This window comes from Macaca mulatta, chromosome 18 (assembly GCF_049350105.2).
Source record: "Macaca mulatta isolate MMU2019108-1 chromosome 18, T2T-MMU8v2.0, whole genome shotgun sequence".
NCBI lineage: Eukaryota > Metazoa > Chordata > Mammalia > Primates > Cercopithecidae > Macaca > Macaca mulatta.
Genome location: NC_133423.1, coordinates 80,487,541 through 80,505,764, shown reverse-complemented (window position 1 = coordinate 80,505,764; position 18,224 = coordinate 80,487,541). Strand labels below are relative to the sequence as shown.

The following is an 18,224-nucleotide window of genomic DNA, read 5'->3' as shown; positions in this document are numbered from 1 at the left end:
TAGCAGCATTTTTTTTAAAGCAGTGGCTATGCTAACATGGTACATTTGGGGGTAAAGAACTTGAATTTGGCACTGTCCCTGCTCCACAAAAAAGCCCCTATATGTGGCATTTAAGGGCCTTTCTGCCCCCTCCTCTGCCCAGGCTTGCTATCACATCTCCTGGGTCTCCTGGGCTGTAGTCTAGAACATTCCAGGGGCACTGCCCACCTTCCCTAAAAGCTGTAGGATCTTACACTGAAGGCTTTGCCTGCTAACTGACTCTGGCTTTTCCTTCTATCCCTTGTGAGAATCATGGGCCAGGGCTGAGGCTGCAGACATGGAATTGGGCGCGTTGTCTCCGTGGAGAGCTCCAGAATGCCAAGGCTGCATCTTTCTCCGCCTGGCTGGACACAGAAGGTGTGTTTGTTCTTAAGATTTCCTAACACATAACAAGCAGTGTGCTCTTCACAGAAACAGCTGCAGTGAAAAAAAAAAGACCACGCTGCACTAGAGCCCATCTCGGGAGGTGACCTCAGGCCTCACCCCTCAGTACCTCCAGATTCCCAATGCTAAATGTACCTCATCCGGGCGTCTGAGACTTTCCATCAAGGAGAATTTAGCTATATGAATGTAACATTATAGATTTAACTACACAAAACAGAAGACAGAGAAGTCAGCTGTTTGTCTAAGCTTTCAATGACAGATACTTTAATTGTGGAATTTTTAAAGCAAAAAAAAGCAATGGAAACTTCATTTTTATTCTAGACCAGTCTATCCCAGACATGCTAATTATGGTTGGCTGTGCTGAGTCCTCATTTACCGTGTGAAATGCAAATGTCTGTAAATGGCAATGCCTGGGGCCAAGCCAGGCCAGCGGACTTGTATGCAGTTCCCACCGGGGCCAGGAGCTGCTCAGTCCGCAGACCCAACCCAGTCCGCTGGGTTTTGCAAACACACATAGGCTCCCTCTGCAGCAGCGTGGGCTCGTGGAACGGAGGCGCGCCGCAGCCAGCATGCATGCCAGGGGTCCGGGGTTCTCCCCGTGTCTGCAGAGGTGAGGGGTACAGCTCAAAGAGGTGAGCTGAAAACAAAACACTGTGTCCCCCCTTGGCCTTGAAGAAGTGCCTCAGCCACCTCCTCACCAGCGGCAGAGTACTCAATCTCCTCACAGAAAGAATGGATACAAAAACACTAGAAGCTTTTCTTTTTCCCAAATGGCTGTTGAATTTATTTGCTTGATCGATAATGGTCCTGGCAAAAATTAGTTAACCAATGCTGAGACATTTGTAATGAAATACTAATTTTAAAAATCCATGACACCTTGATAGAAATTAGAGTTTACACAAACAAAAAAGGAACCTTCGATATTGCCAGCAGCTACAAAGTGAATGTACTGAGACCGACAGGACAGCAAGAAGGCATTTGCACATTTATATCTGACACCCGACCATACTTTCAGTCACCAGAATATCTTCTCTCCAGATTTAAAAAAATAGTATGCTGATTTCTATAACAAAGCTTTTTTCCGTACAAAAATCAAATAATGGCCAACGAGTCACAACAGTGCAATAGGTAGAGGATTAAAAACTGCATCAAACAGGTGCTGAAAATAAATACTACCTAGGAGGAGGAGGAGAGAGCCCTCGTGTGGGGTTTGTTTTCGTCCCCTTGAGTGTGTGTGGGGTTTGTCTTCCGAGCCACGAGCCTGGCCTGCCTCACGGTGCTATTCACTCTGACAGAGTGCACCTGCAGCACGTGCCTCCAGGGCCCGGCCTCCCAGAAGCCTCAGAGCATCAGAGCATCCGTCTCATGTCTCATTGGATGGACCAGAGACAAGAAAATAGGGTGGGGCGAATCACAGTTACCATTCAAAGGAAAGGAATTTTTTTCTATTGCTCAATCTTGTCAATTGGGAGTCAGTCCACCAGTAGGTTCACTGAGACGATATGGATAATTTCAAACTTTTGTTTAAGAGCATATATATGGCTTATTCAGGCAAGGAGACGTGTACATTCTAGCCCAAGCAAGCAATCAGAGTCATTCAGTTTTTAAGGAAGGTCAGTCGTTTAAAAGATTTCTGGTTTGAGCAACATCCTCTGTGGATGCACCAGGCCAAGGTGACTACCTTTGACCAACCCAGTGAGAAGGCCTTTGCTGGTCCCCGCAGTGAGGAACCCGCGGGAACAGGCGGCCTCCTCCCCGCAGGCCTGTGCTGCCCAGGGCGGGTGGGCGGGCTCCACAGGCAGCCCGTCTGTGGCCAGATAGGCCGTCCTGGTGACTCGGGCTTATGGACTGCGGTTTACAACTGCAGGAGACAGGAGGGTGGACCAGGGAACACCCACCAGGCGCTGCTCTGACCAGAGAACGTGAGGCAGCTCCCCCATAGGGATCTGCACCGAGAAGGTGTGGAAGGCACAAGCAAGAGTGACGGTACCAGAGATCCCGGAGGGCGTGGCTCGCGGCGGCCACAGCAGGCGCAGCGCTGACCTGGTGTGGTTCCCCCCTTGAATGAGAAAGAGATCCTGATTCTGCTGTGATAAAAAAGCAAAGAAAGACGATTTTTGGTTTAAAAAGAAGCCACTCAAGGGTTAAAATAGTTATTTTAAGTTAACAAAGAAAATTAATCTTCAAATAAGCTGACACTATCTGGAAAACTCATCTGTCCCTAAAGCCCACAATGTGTCCACTGCTTCGTCCTCCCATGGAACCTGAGCCTGACGCGAAGGAGTCAGACGTGTGACAGAGGAAGAGTCTGAGAAGAGAAGACACCTTTACAGAATGTACAGCGGGAGAGCCGGCCTGGCCCCCGGGTTACAGTAAGATGCACGGGTCCTTTCAGTCTCGCGGACTCCAGACGGCCGCGCAGGCTGCTCAGATGGACGTCTCCTTCCTGTCCCTGCTGGGCGATGGCTTCGCCGGCTCCTTGCCTGCCTTTGGCTGCTCTTTAGCTGCTTTCGGCTCGAGGACGCCGTCTCTGGGCGGCTGGACGGCACCCCCGCGCCACTCAGGCTCCTGGTCCTCCTGTGCCTGCTGCTCGGCCTTGGCCCGCTGCATCTGGAGCAGCCGCAGCTGTACTCGCAGCTCGATGATCGCCTCGCGCTCCTCATGAATTGCTTGATTCAAATGATTGTTCTTTATCTTGGGGAATGACAGAAAGGGCAGTTACCACTTAAGGAAGTCAGAGGACGATTTCTCAGGAGCAGAGCGCAGTTAGCAAGGGCGTCCTACAGAGGAACCTGGTTTTAAGTCAGTGGGTTGTGAAACAGAAGACACACACAGGGAGAATGCACAGTGCACAGTGAGGGCCACGTGACTCCTCAGAATGTGAGGCTGGAAACCCCGCTCCTGGTTACTGGAGGGAGACACCTCCATGTGCCAACCGAAACCAGTCATTTTAATAATTCAGTGTCCTAGTGTTTAAAATAGACAACTCATAACTTCGAACTGGCTTCTGAACAGCCCTTAAGGAGAAAATAAAAGTAATTTTAGCAGCAATTAGAAACGGGAGTTAGAGATCAGATAAAAAACTAGATTTGTTTCAAAGGTGAATATCCTTTGTCTTTTGTGAATGGCATTACTGTAATTCTGAAATGTCCTACTCAATCAAACTATAGAAAATTACTATCAATTCTAAATCATCTGGACATACTCGGCAGAGTTTAGGTACCGCGGAATAGCAGCGGCCCTGCCCGCCATGGCCTCCACTCTGTGGCGGGTGCCAGCTTCCCTTGCTTGGGTGTGGCATGGACTAGGCTCTGCAAAAGGGGTATAGACATAAGCACAAGCACTGAGTGCCACGCGTGCACCCTGTCCTTGGCCACTGGGCATGCCTTCTCCCTTCCCTGCTAACTTAGTCCTGCTAGGAGTGGCAAGACAGAGCAGCCACGTTGGACCCCGCGTGGAAAAAACTGGTGTGGAGGATGATGGGCTGGACCACCTGCCACACAAGAGACACCATCTTGTTTAGACCACTATGTTATTCTCTTTATTACAGCAATTCAGCCTACACTCCAAGTACAATACTTCTGGATTCTGTTTTCCTACTCAGAGTCAGTGGCTGTGTGTGGAATTCTGCTTTTCTATGCAAGGGGTAGTTCTGGTTCGCACCAGCCACTGAGCCAACCCAAATGAGGGACACAAAGCTGTTCCTCTGTCCTTAGATTCCTTTCTATGAAAAGGATGTCTTCTCTCAATCCTTAGGCAAAATATCTGGACACAATCTTTTATTTGGGGTAAGAAGGGAAATTGTGATCTAGACCTTTCTCTCTGCCGCCTTCTCTTCACTGTGCAGCCTCTCCTGGTTTCTTAGCACCGATTCCCTCTCACCTGCTGCTTCTCGGGCTAAGGACAAGAGAAACTGTCTTGCTTCACCCACAGGGAGACTCGGGAGACTGTTCCTTCCATCACTAGCGCCGATTTTCCTGTTCACCTTCTCTGGGAACAGAGACTAGGTCATTCAAAGCTGCTCAGGTTGGCACAGTCAGGTGAGGCCTGCCTTTACATCGGTTGGAGAAGGTTCTACGTGTCATACTAAAGTCACAGAACGCCACTTCACAGCCTGAGGAAGACACACAGGTGCCATCTGCTTGGCCAGCACTTAGCTACAGACTAATGTCCTACAGACTCTCGGTGAGATGTCCCCCTAAATTCTTCTCTACTCAGCCTTCCAGCTGGTGACCGAGAAAAAGAAGGACAATTCTGAGGGGAAATATGTGGTCTCTACAACTTTCTAAAAGTTAGTATGCGTTTTGCCTATTTCCCCCAAAACTCACTTCCAGCTCTTCGTTCTGTCTCTGTAAGTCTTCCAGAATGATCTGCAGCTCCTCCTCATCCTCACTCTCGCTCTCGCTCTCGGAGGAGTACTCCTCAGTCTCACTTCGGCCATGCTGCTGGCGACTGCAAAGGCGAGAGACAAAGGAAGATGCTACTGGGCGTGCTGGTCTGTGACCTCCTTTTATATTTACGACGTTTTCATGACTCTACTCAATATAACACCATTCTTAAGACCTAATAAATAAGACACTTAAAGATGATTAACTTCACATGCCTTATTCTTTTGTAGGAAAGTCTGAGAGCTAAAACAATTATGGTTATATTTAAAGAAACAGTCTCAGAAGCTTCAAAACCTTGGCTTTCCTTTACCTCTGAATTTCGGCAATCTCAGCTCTGAGGCGTTCTATCTCTTCTTTTTCTGAGGCAATCTGCCGGCGCAGAAACTGCTCCATGGCCAGGAGCTCCTCCTGTTCAGTCAGGATCTCATTCTCCTGAAACAATGATCACTGGTGAACACCGCAGAGTTTCAGCCCAGGAAATGTCACTTGTTTGGGGTCTCCCATGTTGCCCTGAATTCTTGAGCCCCACTGAGTGCTGAACACAAGTTATGTCCTGCACAACCAAAGACATCCTATCTCATTAGGGTCAAGAAACGGCTTCTTGGAGAAAAGGTAAAGTTATTTTGGGGGAATGACTAGATTTTTCTCAATAACAAAATGCCACACAGGAACCCCATATCCTCCTCCTGCGAAGGCCCCTGTGAGGCCACCACACAGGGAGGAGCCAGGGCTTGAGGGATGAAACTGGCTTTGGCTTCCCACTCTTAATGCCTCCCCATGTCTCAGGAAAGCAGACATATGTAGGGCCATGGTGACCTCTGATGGGGTCACTAGGAAAAGAAGGATCCAAGAGATGTCTGGCTGGCGTCAGTGTCACCTTTAAGGCAGATCAGTGTGAAGGGAAGACCATCACAAAGTTTTCCACCTTTCCATAAGCCACCATCCTCTGTAAAGTCCTCAGGTTTTTTTTTTTTTTTTTTTTGAGACAGAGTCTCACTCTGTCACCCAGGCTGGAGTGCAGTGGCGCAATCTAGGCTCACTCCAACCTTCGCCTCCCGGGTTCAAGTGATTCTCCCGCCTCAGCCACTGAGTAGCTGGGACTACAGGCGCCTGCCATCACGCTTGGCTAATTTTTGTATTTTTAGTACAGACAGGGTTTCGCCATGTTGGCCAGGCTGGTCTCGAACTCCTGACCTCAGGTGATCCGCCCGCCTCAGCCTCCCAAAGTGCTGGGATTACAGACGTGAGCCACCGTGCCTGGCCCAAAGGTATTTAAATAATATTCTGCTTTACCAGAATATCCATTTCTAAGATTGTAAGATCATCAGTCTTATTAAAAGAATGGGGAAAAAATCACTATCTGCCCAAGATCTAGCGAGCCCCTCCGACCTAGAGAAAAGCAGCAAGGCAGACAAAACTTAGGAGAGTAGCGGAAGGTGGCTGTGGGGATGAGAAGCTGGGGACAAACGTTCTTTCCAGACGAGCAGGTGCTGAGAAGGTAACTACTCACCATGGTCACGTGCCAAAATGAACCACCCACAAACACCAACGGCGCTGGGAACCTCTCCCCTGGAGGCGAAGAGCACAGCACTGCCCAAATGCTTCTGAACACACAGATGTCTTTCCCGTGCCTCTGCACACCTACTAAAGCTAACCTTCCAGCCAACACCAGACCGAAGAACCCTGAAACAAAGGCATAACCTGGGACTTCATCCTCTCCTCAGGGAAAACAGTTGTGTGCTCCTGTGAGGCAAACAACACATGTGTCAGAGGTGACAGAGAAGGACTGAAACCTATTGGGCTTTAGGGAAACCACATGAGTTTCTGGAACCCCAGACACAATGTTGTCAGAGCCTAGAACTTCATTCCTTTCTGGTTAAACTCTGGCAATTTCCAGAACAAAGTGAGGCAGACTTGAGAAATACAGAAAGAAATGAGCTCATCTTCAGCTCTATGCCTGGAATACAGGAGGCACAAAAGGGATATCTGTTAAATCAGTGAAGGACTGATAAGACAATTTGCCTCCAACAATTGACTTTAACCTGCAAAGAATAAAATCAAAATATCTAAAAGGTGTTATTAGCAACAACTATTAGAAAAAATCTGTACCTAACATTTCAAGGATCCCAGACTTTGTAATGTTAGGAACAACGGTTTTTAAAATATTTTTAAAAGTCTGATCTCATTAATATGGAACAAGTACCACTAATCTGGAAATGAGGGAAAAGGCCGATAATTCAGACCTGTGTGTAGACCAAATGAGATTAAGCATCTAGAACAATGCCCAGCAAGGAGACATTAGTGAATATAAGGTCGTTTCTTTCGCCATAACCGAACATTTTAACAAACACAACATAAAGGAAGGGACAAATAAAACAGACACAGGCCCTCAAAATCACTTTATAATTTTGGTTAAAATATTCACATCTGTACTAGAGCTTCTCAAGTTATGTTTAAATGACCATTAAGAGCCTTGCAGGCCGGGCGCAGTGGCTCACGCCTGTAATCCCAGCACTTTGGGAGGCTGAGGCTGGTGGGTCACCTGAGGTCAGGAGTTCTAGACCAGCCTGGCCAACATGGTGAAACCCCGTCTCCACTAAAAACACAAAAATTAGCTGGGCGTGGTGGCAGGTGCCTGTGATCCCAGCTACTTGGGGGGCCAAGGCAGGAGAACCGCTTGAACCCGGGGGGCGGAGGCTGCACTGAGCTGAGACCCGCTTCGACGCACTCCAGCCTAGGGGACAACAGTGAGACTTCGTCTCAAAAACAAAAAAGAAAAAAAGAAAAATAGAAAAAGATTTTAGGTTACCTGAGCCAGGAGAATATTTATAACTTCTTCATTTTCATTCATCTCTTCTTTGGAAACATCCTCTTTTGAAAGACTGGCTATCTCTTGTGCAATCTTGGTTTCACACTCCTGTCAAGTGAGACAAATAAAAAAGAACTGCTCAGCCTATGTGTAACACAGATTCAACAAATTCACACGTTTCCTTCTCATTTCCTAGAATGGAAACAGTAACAGTCAGATGAACCATCTAGCTGGATGGGCATTTGGTAACTGGGCTTGGAATATAACATGGAAATCTTAGTCTGTGCCTGCACTGTCAAAAATACTCAATTCTGGTGAATGTACTTGCCGTTTCTGGTACTCTTCCACAGAAATTACCTATGTAATACTTAGGGAGCGTGTGGTCAGGAGTGTAAATCTTGAGCACAGAATTTAGCGTTCACAAACATAAGGAACCAGCACCACCATCATGCTCTAGAACATTTCCATCGCCAAAGTGCCCTTGGGCTCCTCCACCATCCGCCGACATCTGGCAGCCCCTGTCCTGGTCTCCATCGCTGTAGTTTTTCCTTTCCTTGAGTTTCATAATGGAATCAATCAGTAAGTAATGTGATTATCTGGCTTCTTTCACTTAGCACAATGCTTTTAAGATTCATCTACTTGGTTGTCTGTATCAGCAGTTGCTGAGCAATATGCCATGGAATAAATGTACGCTGATTTGTTTATCCATTCACCAACTGATGGACATTGGGGTTGCTTCTAGTTGTAAGCTATTGTAACTGGAGCTGCTAGGAACATTTCGCACGTGCCTTGTGAGGGCAAATGCTTTCTTCTCTTAGATAAATACCTAGGAGTGGGAAGGCTGGGTGCTATGGTAAGTAACAGTATGTTTAACTTTATAAGAAACTGCCAAGCTGTTTTTCAAAATGGCTACACCATTTTGCATTACCAAGAGCAACCTATTCTAGCTGATGTATACTGTTATCTCAGAGTACTTTTAATCTGTATTTCCTTAATGACTGATGATGGTGAGAGTCTTTGCATGTGCTTATTTGTCATCTATATATGATCTTTGGTAAAGTATTTGTTCAAATTTTTGCCTTTTAAAAATTGGTTGCTTTCTTATTAAACTGTAAACATCTTTTAAAAAAAAATTCAAATCCTTTATCAGACACAAGCTTTTTGCAAATATTTTGTCACAGCTTCTGGCTTGGATATTTATTTTCTTAATACCTTTTGAAGATCATGTTTTTAAATTTTTGATGAAATTCAATTTATCAAATTTTTCTTTTATAGTTTATAATAGGTTTTGTGTCCTATTTAGGAAATTACTGCCTAAGCCAAGGTCAGTAAGATCTTTTCCTGTTTTTTTTTCTTCTGGAAGCTTTTTTAGTGTTAGTTTATGATTCATTTCAAGCTATTTTTTGCGTATGTTGTATGGGTAAAGTTTTTCTTTTCTTTGCATCTGTTCCCGTGCTATTTGTTGAAAAGAATATCCCTTCCCCACTGAATTATTTTAGTATCTTCATTAAAAAGTAATTGCCCATATATGTGTAGGTCGACTTCTGAACTTTCTATTCTGTATGTGTATCCGTATCCAATACCTATGGTCTCAATTAACTGCAGCTTTGTAGCAAGTCTTGAAATCAGGTAGTATGAGTCCTCCAATCTTCCGGTTATGTTCTTCTTCAAAACTGTTTACCTATTCTAGGTCATTTGTATTTCCACATACATTTTAGAAGAGCTTATTCATTTTCACAAATACCATCTGTCTGGATTTTGATTGGGACTGGACCCACGGATCAGTTTGGGAAAACCTAACATCTTAATGATATTGAATCTTCTGTTCCACATGCATGATGTCTCTCTCCATTTATTTAGGGTTTTTTTTTTTTTTTGAGGTTTAATATCCAATTGTGCATTTCTAATATATAGATATACAGTAGACATTTGTGTATCTGATCTTGTAACCTACAACCTTGCTAAACTCACTGATTAGTTCTTTTTCTGTAGATTCCTTAGGATTTTATATGTAGATAATTGTTGGGGATAGGCCCCCACAATCTGGCCATAAACTGGCCCCAAAAGTGGCCATAAACAAAATCTCTGCAGCACTGTGACAGTTCGTAATGGACACGATGCCCTCGCTGAAGGTTGTGGGTTTACTGGAATGAGGGCAAGGAACACCTGGCCCACCCAGGGCGGAAAATCGCTTAAAGGGGTTCCTGAACCACAAACAATAGCATGAGCGATCTGTGCCTTAAGAACATGCTCCTGCTGCAGATAACTAGCCAGAGCCCATCCCTTTACTTCGGACCATCCCTTTATTTCCCATAAGGAATACTTGTAGTTAATCTATAATCTATAGAAACAATGCTTATCACTGGCTTGCTGTCAATAAATACGTGGGTAAATCTCTGTTCGAGGCTCTCAGCTCTGAAGGCTGTGAGACCCCTGATTTCCCACTCCACACCTCTATATTTCTCTGTGTGTGTCTTTAATTCCTCTACTGCCGCTGGGTTAGGGTCTCCCCGACTGAGCTGGTCTCGGCAGATAATCATGTTATCCAAGAATAAAAATTTATTTCTCTCCAATATGCATGTCTTTTTTCTTGCTTTACTGCACTGGCTAGAACATCCAGTACGATGCTGAATAGAGGTGGTAAGAGCAGAAATCCCTGCAGTGTACACCAATCTTAGGGTAAGCATTTAGTCTTTCACTATTAAGTATGATAACTGTAGATTCTTTGTAGATGTACTTCATCAGGATGAGAAAGTTATCTGCTGGGAGTTTTATCATGAATAAGTACTGAATTCTACCAAATCTTTTTCTGCATCTACTGATATGATGTTGTGGGTTTTTCTTGTTTTTAGTCTGTTAATATAAGTTACTTCTTTCTTTAAAAGTCATTTGTTCCTCAAAGTTGAAATTTGGTAAAATCTAACATCTTAACGACATTGAATCTTCTGTACCACATACATGATTTATCTCTCCATTTATTTAGGTCTCTTTTTTTTTTTTTAGTTTCAGTATCTAATTGTGCATTGCTAATACATAAAAATACATTAGACTTTTGTGGAATCTTTTGGCACTTTGTGAATTAATGAGCTGGCGTGAAAACACAGCATCGGGAAAATCGGTAAAGCAAAGTTAATCCATCCCTTCTTATATTGGCTCTGGCTGCTATATCATGATTCCTTTATCTGAGCGAGATGTAGAAGCAAGATAAACGAAAGCCAAACCTCCATCAGCCCTGTCCTAGGTCAGTCAGGGGACTCTTCATTTAAAGGCTGACTGGCAATGCCGTATGATTAACAATTACAATTTGCCCCTGAAGCCTGAGTGGTCCGTCTCTAATACCTAATTCTAGGCTGAGACATGAAGGGAAATTTTTAACAGCAACAACAACAACAAAAAACAGGTAAAGGAAGCAAGAGAGAGAGAACCTGGTGAGCTAGGGAAAGAAGGAAAACACGCAGAGGGCTTCCGCTAGATTCCATACCCCGGAGTGCCGTGGAAAAGTTCCACGAATGCGCCCCGTCTCACAAAGCTATCCTCCACATGAATACAAATCTCTAACCTCAAAGAAACAGAAGGACTCAGGTTGCCTTTGTCTTTTTAACACAACCACAACAGAGACCTACTATCATGTTCCCCAATTCAGGCAAGGGCTAACTAATGATCCTTGGATGTGCTGTTTAGATGCTGCAGTGGATCTGCAATGTGGATTTTAAGGTGATCCAGAGATCTGGGATTTTACTGTTGCTGTGGCTGGTCCACTCACAGTCCCAGAACCAAGCAACACACACTAAACAAGAGGGAACTCAAAAGTCTGACTGGTGTACCCTAAACTCATCAGGTACTGCATGCCCCTCTTCTTCTTATTACATAAATAGAATCTCTCCTGATCTTCAGGACCTTCCAGGCAACCCTCATCACTACATTTCCAAAGAGCTGATACTAAATGCCTCAAATTCCAGCAGTCCCCGAAGGTGTGTCACCATCCAGCCTGCTTCTCATCTGCAGAAAGCCTTGTTTACAGGTATAACCGAGCAGGAAATGACAAATTTTTTAGTAAATTCATTTTTAATTAAAACAAAACTTTCTAGGCCAGGCATGGTGGCTTATGCCTATAATCCCAGCACTTTGGGAGGTGGGAGGACTGCTTGAGCCCAGAAGTTTGAGACCAGCCTGGGCAACATAACAAGACCCCATTTCTACAAGCAATAAAAAATCAGCTGAGCATGGTGGCACACACCTGTAGGCCCACCTACTCAGTACTCAGAAAGCTGAGGTAGGAGGATCCCTTGAGTCCAGGAGGTCGAGGCTACAGTGAACCATTATCATGCCATTGCACTCCAGCCTGGGTGACAGAGCGAGATCCTGTCTCAAAAAAAATAAAAAAAACGTTCTAGATTACATTGAAACATGTGACTGACACCAGGCTGCAATATCAATAATACAGGACTAGAAACATTTTAGTGAATAAATTTCCCACCAGAGAAGTTCACTTCAAGTGACATTATCTATAATATTCTTAAAAGAAAGAACTTGGGCTGGGCGTGGTGGCTCATGCCTGTAATCCCAGCACTTTGGGGGAGGCCGAGGTGGGAGGATTACTTGAGGCCAAGAGTTTGAGACCAGCCTGGTCAATATCAAAAGAAAAAGGAAAGAAAGAAAATACTTCAAAGAGCACATAAAGGACATAAAAGACTCCAACACGTTCTATTATAAACATTAGGTATCAAACTAGTAACCCACCTGTCTTTTAGCTTCTCTGAGTTTTCTTTTGAGGGCTGTCAAAATTCTTTGTACTTCCCATAATCTTTCTTCTTTAGACAAATCCTTTATCCCGCCCTGCAGATCTCGATGTAAACAATTCAAAAGAAACTCCTAGAAAGCAATGCCACACACTAAGTTGCATTCCATATCCTCTTATCTTAAACAACACATGCAATTTCTAAAGATGAAGAATCAACTATTTTTCAATTATCCTTTATTTCATTAGAGTAAAATAATGGCACTGATATGATTGAAAAATCATTCTTATTGTTTTGCCAATGAATTATTCGCTAATTTGTATTGGTTCAATAATACTTAACATCCCCATCTCCAATGTCATCATCATTAACTAGTAAGAACTGGGAGCTCACGGCAGACACAAGGGAGGAAAAGCAAGCAGAGGTTTGATAAAGTGCATGCAAATAAATAATCAAATGTAATTAACTTTCTTATTTAGTCTTGATTACACACACCCACACAAACACGGCATGGTTACTTCCATCAAAATAACATAGTAAAAACGCCCAGGATTTGGGCTCAACTCTTGGGTCTATAATAAATAATCATGTTACTTAACTTCCCCAAATTTTAATATTCTTATCTATAAAATATGGCTGATGACAGCAACCTTGTCCAGAAAAAGCAAACATTTTTAGACTATTTACAGCGTGCCTGGCCTGTTCCATGTATTGTCTCATTTGTGGCAAAATCTTCACACCAATCCTTGAAGAGGGCCCATTTTAAAGCAAGAACACCAGCGCTTAAGGTGGTTAAGAATTCGCCTAAAATCAGTTATAACTGAGAGCAGAGCAAGAATTTAAAGCCAGGTCTTTTGATTCCAAAAACTATGCTCTTTCCACCATGGTATTCCGACTTATTCAGCATGAAACAGTACCAGATGGGAATTTTTGACTTCAGTGTGCCTCACATAGCTCCAGACACACAGAAAGTGCTCAGGAAACAAGAGCCCATCACCACTGGACTCCACAATGGCCAATGCAGACGCAGGCTGTGGCAGGCAGGGTGCACACACCTGTCTCCTGATCTCCTCCTTGATGCCCGCCTGGGTCTCCGGCAGTGTGGGCATCGTGGCCATGTTAGACCATCGCAGAGGTTTCGTCACTTGCTTTAGTACCACATTTCCAAAGAGTTCTTGCACATGTGTGAAAAACACATACAAGACTCGATTGCTGATCTAAGAAAAAAAGATTTACAAGAAAACCATTAAAATTATCATTCTATTTCAGTTATTTGTGTCTAACATAATATATCCTTTAATCCTGGACACATAAAGAAAATTCTACCCAGTACTGACAACACAGTCTTTGCTAGTTAATGGTCAATTTAAGAAGAAAATGGTCAATTTAAGAAGAAAACTCATAAAATATGAGTTAAATCATGTATTCAAGCACCAGAAAGAATTGAAGAGGAAAAAAAAAAACCAAGAAAAGGATAGAGAAGCTGATGCCCATTCATTTGTTTTTTTTCTTTCTATCACTACAGTATTAACTGATTAAAACACCTTATTTTTTTTGAGTATTGTTTTGTTTTTTTGCTTTGAGATGGAGTCTCGCTCTGTAGCCCAGGCTAGAGTACTGCGGCACAATCTCAGCTCACTGCAAGCTCCACCTCACGGGTTCAAGCGATTTTCCTGCCTCAGCGTCTCTGGTAAGCTGGGATTACAGGTGTGCGCCACCACGCCTGATTGATTTTTTTGTATTTTCAGTAGAGATGGGGTTTCACCATGTTGGCCAGGCTGGTCTCGAACTACTGACCTCAAATGATCTACCCACCTCAGCTTCCCAAAGTGCTGCGATTACAGGCATGAGCCACCATGCCCAGCTAAAACATCTTATGTTCTTTATTTTCAACTTACTTTGAGATATTTTAACAGCTACAATGGGCTGAATGAGGACCGTGAGGGAAGTGAGAGCACCACAGCAGTAAAACTGGGTTGAGGTTGAAAGCCCTCACTCCAGAAACAAATACCTGGACACAGCCAGCATTTAAGTGTGGATGTTCACATGCTAGGAGACCAGGGCATTAGGTTGGCTGAAAAGCTACTACAAGAAATTACTTCCTACCTAAAACTTACTCTTACAACACACTTGACTCTTCTATGATACAACCATCTCTATTATATTATAGTAATATTAAGTATCAATGTAATATTTACCAGATCCTGAAATCCTAATATGAGTGATCAAACTAAAATCTGAGAAACATTTTGCTTTCAAAGTGTAACCAATGAATAACAGAAGAGTATTTTTTAGAGACAGAATTTTGCTCTGTCACCCAGAGAGGAGTACAGTGGGATGATCATAGCTCACTGCTGGGCTCAAGCAATCCTCCTACCTCAGTCTGCCAAGTAACTAGGACTATACATACATGCTACCACACCCAGCTAATTTTTTATTTTTTTGTAGAGACGGGGTCTTGCTATGTTGCGTAGGCTGCACTCCTGGCCTCTAGCTATCCTCCTGCCATAGCCTCCTGAAGTGCTCGCATTAAAGGTGTGAGCCACTGCCCGACTGAAAGACTCTTTAGTAAATAAAAAAACACTCTAATAACAGTGACAGTGATTTACAGTGACTCAGACTACTGGCCAAAAACAGGGCTTAAGATAATAAATATAACTTATCATCTCCCTTTTTATTGGCCTGAGTAAAATATCATTAACTCTAATTAAAAGAAAACATATACTCTATGACAGCACCAACTGAGCAGCAATAAAGGAAAGTCAAGTATATATGTCGTAAAAAGATACCAATTAACACACTGAAATCCTCAGGCTACATCTTCAACCAAACGAATTAACGTTAGGTCCCTTTGTGCCTGAGTTTGATGTGTGTCTGTGATATAATGAAGCAATAACGCTACTGATGAAATAACTGGCATCTCTCAAATTCTACACATGAACTCTGTAACTGTAGATGCCATGGGCTCCTCCTCCTCCACTAATGAAGGATCCTTGTCATCAGACCTTGTTTATAACCCACATCAAAGACTGTACCACATTCAAATTACATCACTACAAGCTAAAGGGCAAGTATATGCATTATCTTTTACACCAACACGGTCCAAACTATGAAAGGAAAAGACCTGTATTCAAGCTAATCCATCACCTGTCTTCTCAGGTTCACTGCTTTACATGTGACTGAGCAACAGAAAATTACCCCAGTCCCGCAGTGTCAGGACCAGAGGGTATGCGTGTAGAGAAGACCATGTACCAGCCGGGCGCGGTGGCTCAAGCCTGTAATCCCAGCACTTTGGGAGGCCGAGACGGGCGGATCACGAGGTCAGGAGATCAAGACCATCCTGGCTAACAAGGTGAAACCCCATCTCAACTAAAAAAATACAAAAAATAACTAGCCGGGCGAGGTGGCGGGCGCCTGTAGTCCCAGCTACTCGGGAGGCTGAGGCAGGAGAATGGCGTAAACCTGGGAGGCGGAGCTTGCAGTGAGCTGAGATCCGGCCACTGCATCCCAGCCTGGGCGACAGAGCGAGACTCCCTCTCAAAAAAAAAAAAAAAAAAAAAGAGAAGACCATGTACCTGCACGGTTGGGCTGAGCACTATAGAAATGTTCTGTATATTCATTTTTGTTTCCAGTTCCTTTGCGATGACATGGTCCATGTGCACAATGAGCCAAGAAATCAGAAGATAGTTACATTCTGGCAGTTCTTTGAGTAAACGCTGGAATTCCTGCACTTTCTCAGTCTCCGTGGTCCTCCCACAAGCCTCTTCAAATCTGGGCATAAGCTCTTTGGTAAGCAAATTCTCTGGAAGGTCTCGCAAATACTGCTTCAGCAAACTGGCTACAGTGTTAGGCTCATATTCTTCCAAGTTTGTAGACTCCTCCCGGTCATAGGCTGCTTTTAGCTCATCCACCTTTGATTTAATTCCTTAAAACATTCAAATTCAGAAGAGAGAAGATACGGAGAAAAGAAAATCAAACATACAAGCTTTCTTTACCATTACACCCACCCTTGCTAGGCAGATCTGCAGATCTGAGAACAGCAACCTGACCAATAACAAACCTCTTGTTATGAAATATTTATCTGCCCAAATGTCGTACAATTTCTCTGTAAACACCAACATGTAAGACTACACTGGCTGGGCACAGTGGGTCACACATGTAATCCCAGCACTTTGGAAGGCTGAGGCAGGCAGATCACTTGAGCCCAGGAGTTCGAGACTAGCTGGACAACATGGTCAAAACCCATCTCTACAAAAAATACAAAAATTAGCCATGCACGGTGGCGTGCACCTGTAGTCCAAGTTCTTTGGGAGGCTGAGTTGGGATGAACAATTGAGCCTGGGAGGTTGAGGCTGCAGTGAGCCATAATTGCACCACTGTATTCCAGCCTGGGCAACAGAGTAAGACACTGTCTCAAAAAATTAAAAAATTAATTAAAAATAGGCCAGGCGCTGTGGATCACACCTGTAATCCCAGCACTTTGGGAGGCCAAGGCAGGAGGATTACTTGAGGTCAGGAGTCCAAGACCAGCCTGGCTAACATGGTGAAACCCTGTCTCTACTAAAAATATAAAAATTAGCCAGGCGTGGTGGTGGGTGCCTGTAGTCCCAGCTACTTGGGAGGCTGAGGCAGGAGAATCACTTGAACCTGGGAGGCAGAGGTTGCAGTGAGCCGAGATCACGCCACTGCACTCCAGTTTGGGTGGCAGAGCAAGACTCTACCTAAAAAAAAAAAAAAAAAAAAAAAAGAAACCCAAAAAAACAAAAAACTAACTTCAAAAGTGAATTTAACCAAAAGTAAAATGATAATTGAAAAGCTCAACAGTCAGAACAAAAGTCAAAGCAACCACGGATATATTAAGCAAATATGCCCATCAATTCAGGAATTTGTTTTCAACGTAAAAACATCACATGGTGGCTCACACCTGTAATCCCAGCACTTTGGGAGGCAGAGGCAGGTGGATCACCTGAGGTAGGGAGTTCAAGACCAGCCTGGCCAACATGGTGAAACCCCGTCTCTACTAAAAATACAAAAATTAGCCAGGCGTGGTGGTGGGTGCCTGTACTCCCAGCTACTCAGGAGGCTGAGGCAGGAGAATTGCTTGAACCCAGGAGGTGGAGGTTGCAGTGAGCTGAGATCACACTACTGTATTCCAGCCTGGGCGAAAAGCAAGACTCTGTCTCAAGGGAAAAAAATTTTAAAAAGGTAAAAAGTCAGACAAAAATTAAACTACATTCCAAGTGTAAGTCCTGCTCTACATAGGCAGCCAACTGCTTTTTCTAACAATTCACAAGCCTGACAACAAAAACTGCAGCTTAGCATACCTAAATATGTTCCAAAAAGTTGTGGGTAAATTACTTTTTTATGTGTAAATATTGTACTATAACTGCAAAGGGTGAATTAGCTACCCAAAAAACCACTTTGAAAATATTCTCCATTAAATAATCCCCAACTAATTTCTACTTTAAAGTTTGGATTCTTTAAGTATAACCTTAATCTGAACAGAGCTGGAACAAAAAAAGGTTTGGGTTGCTAAGATCAAATTGTTTTGCTTATTGAACAAAAGGAAACTAAAGCAAACGATTTTCAAACATTACATGAGATTTTAAGTCTTTAGTACGATCTGTATTAAGGGACGTAATTTAGTGACAGTGATTGCTCAGAAGAACACAAAGTAGTTTTTTGTTGTTTTTAATACTTAACACTTTCAGCCAATTATGTGAAACAAACTACAAATTAACGCTGACAGTTCCTATGGGTAAATGCCGTCTAAGCTGGACAGCACTTGAGGGTGAATATGGTGCTTACATCTGGACTTTGGCATTCTTTATCCTTTGTGAAAATCTTTTAATGGCATTATGATAA

At 43.6% G+C, this 18,224-nt stretch overlaps 1 protein-coding gene across 8 annotated transcripts in view; it reads right to left on the bottom strand.

The window, feature by feature from the left end:
- Nucleotides 1-1,178: 1,178 nt before the first annotated feature.
- RALBP1 (ralA binding protein 1) overlaps nt 1,179-18,224 on the bottom strand; it is a 62,156-nt gene continuing 45,110 nt past the window's right edge. For all 8 annotated transcript variants that reach the window (XM_028837979.2, XM_077975258.1, XM_077975260.1 and 5 more), the window contains 7 exons: nt 15,935-16,284; nt 13,415-13,576; nt 12,361-12,492; nt 7,621-7,728; nt 5,122-5,243; nt 4,752-4,875; nt 1,179-3,117 (listed from right to left, as the gene is read on the bottom strand). In XM_028837979.2, the coding sequence (XP_028693812.2) occupies nt 2,851-3,117; nt 4,752-4,875; nt 5,122-5,243; nt 7,621-7,728; nt 12,361-12,492; nt 13,415-13,576; nt 15,935-16,284 (1,265 nt within the window). In that variant the 3' untranslated portion in view covers nt 1,179-2,850. The remainder of the gene's footprint in view (nt 3,118-4,751; nt 4,876-5,121; nt 5,244-7,620; nt 7,729-12,360; nt 12,493-13,414; nt 13,577-15,934; nt 16,285-18,224) is intronic.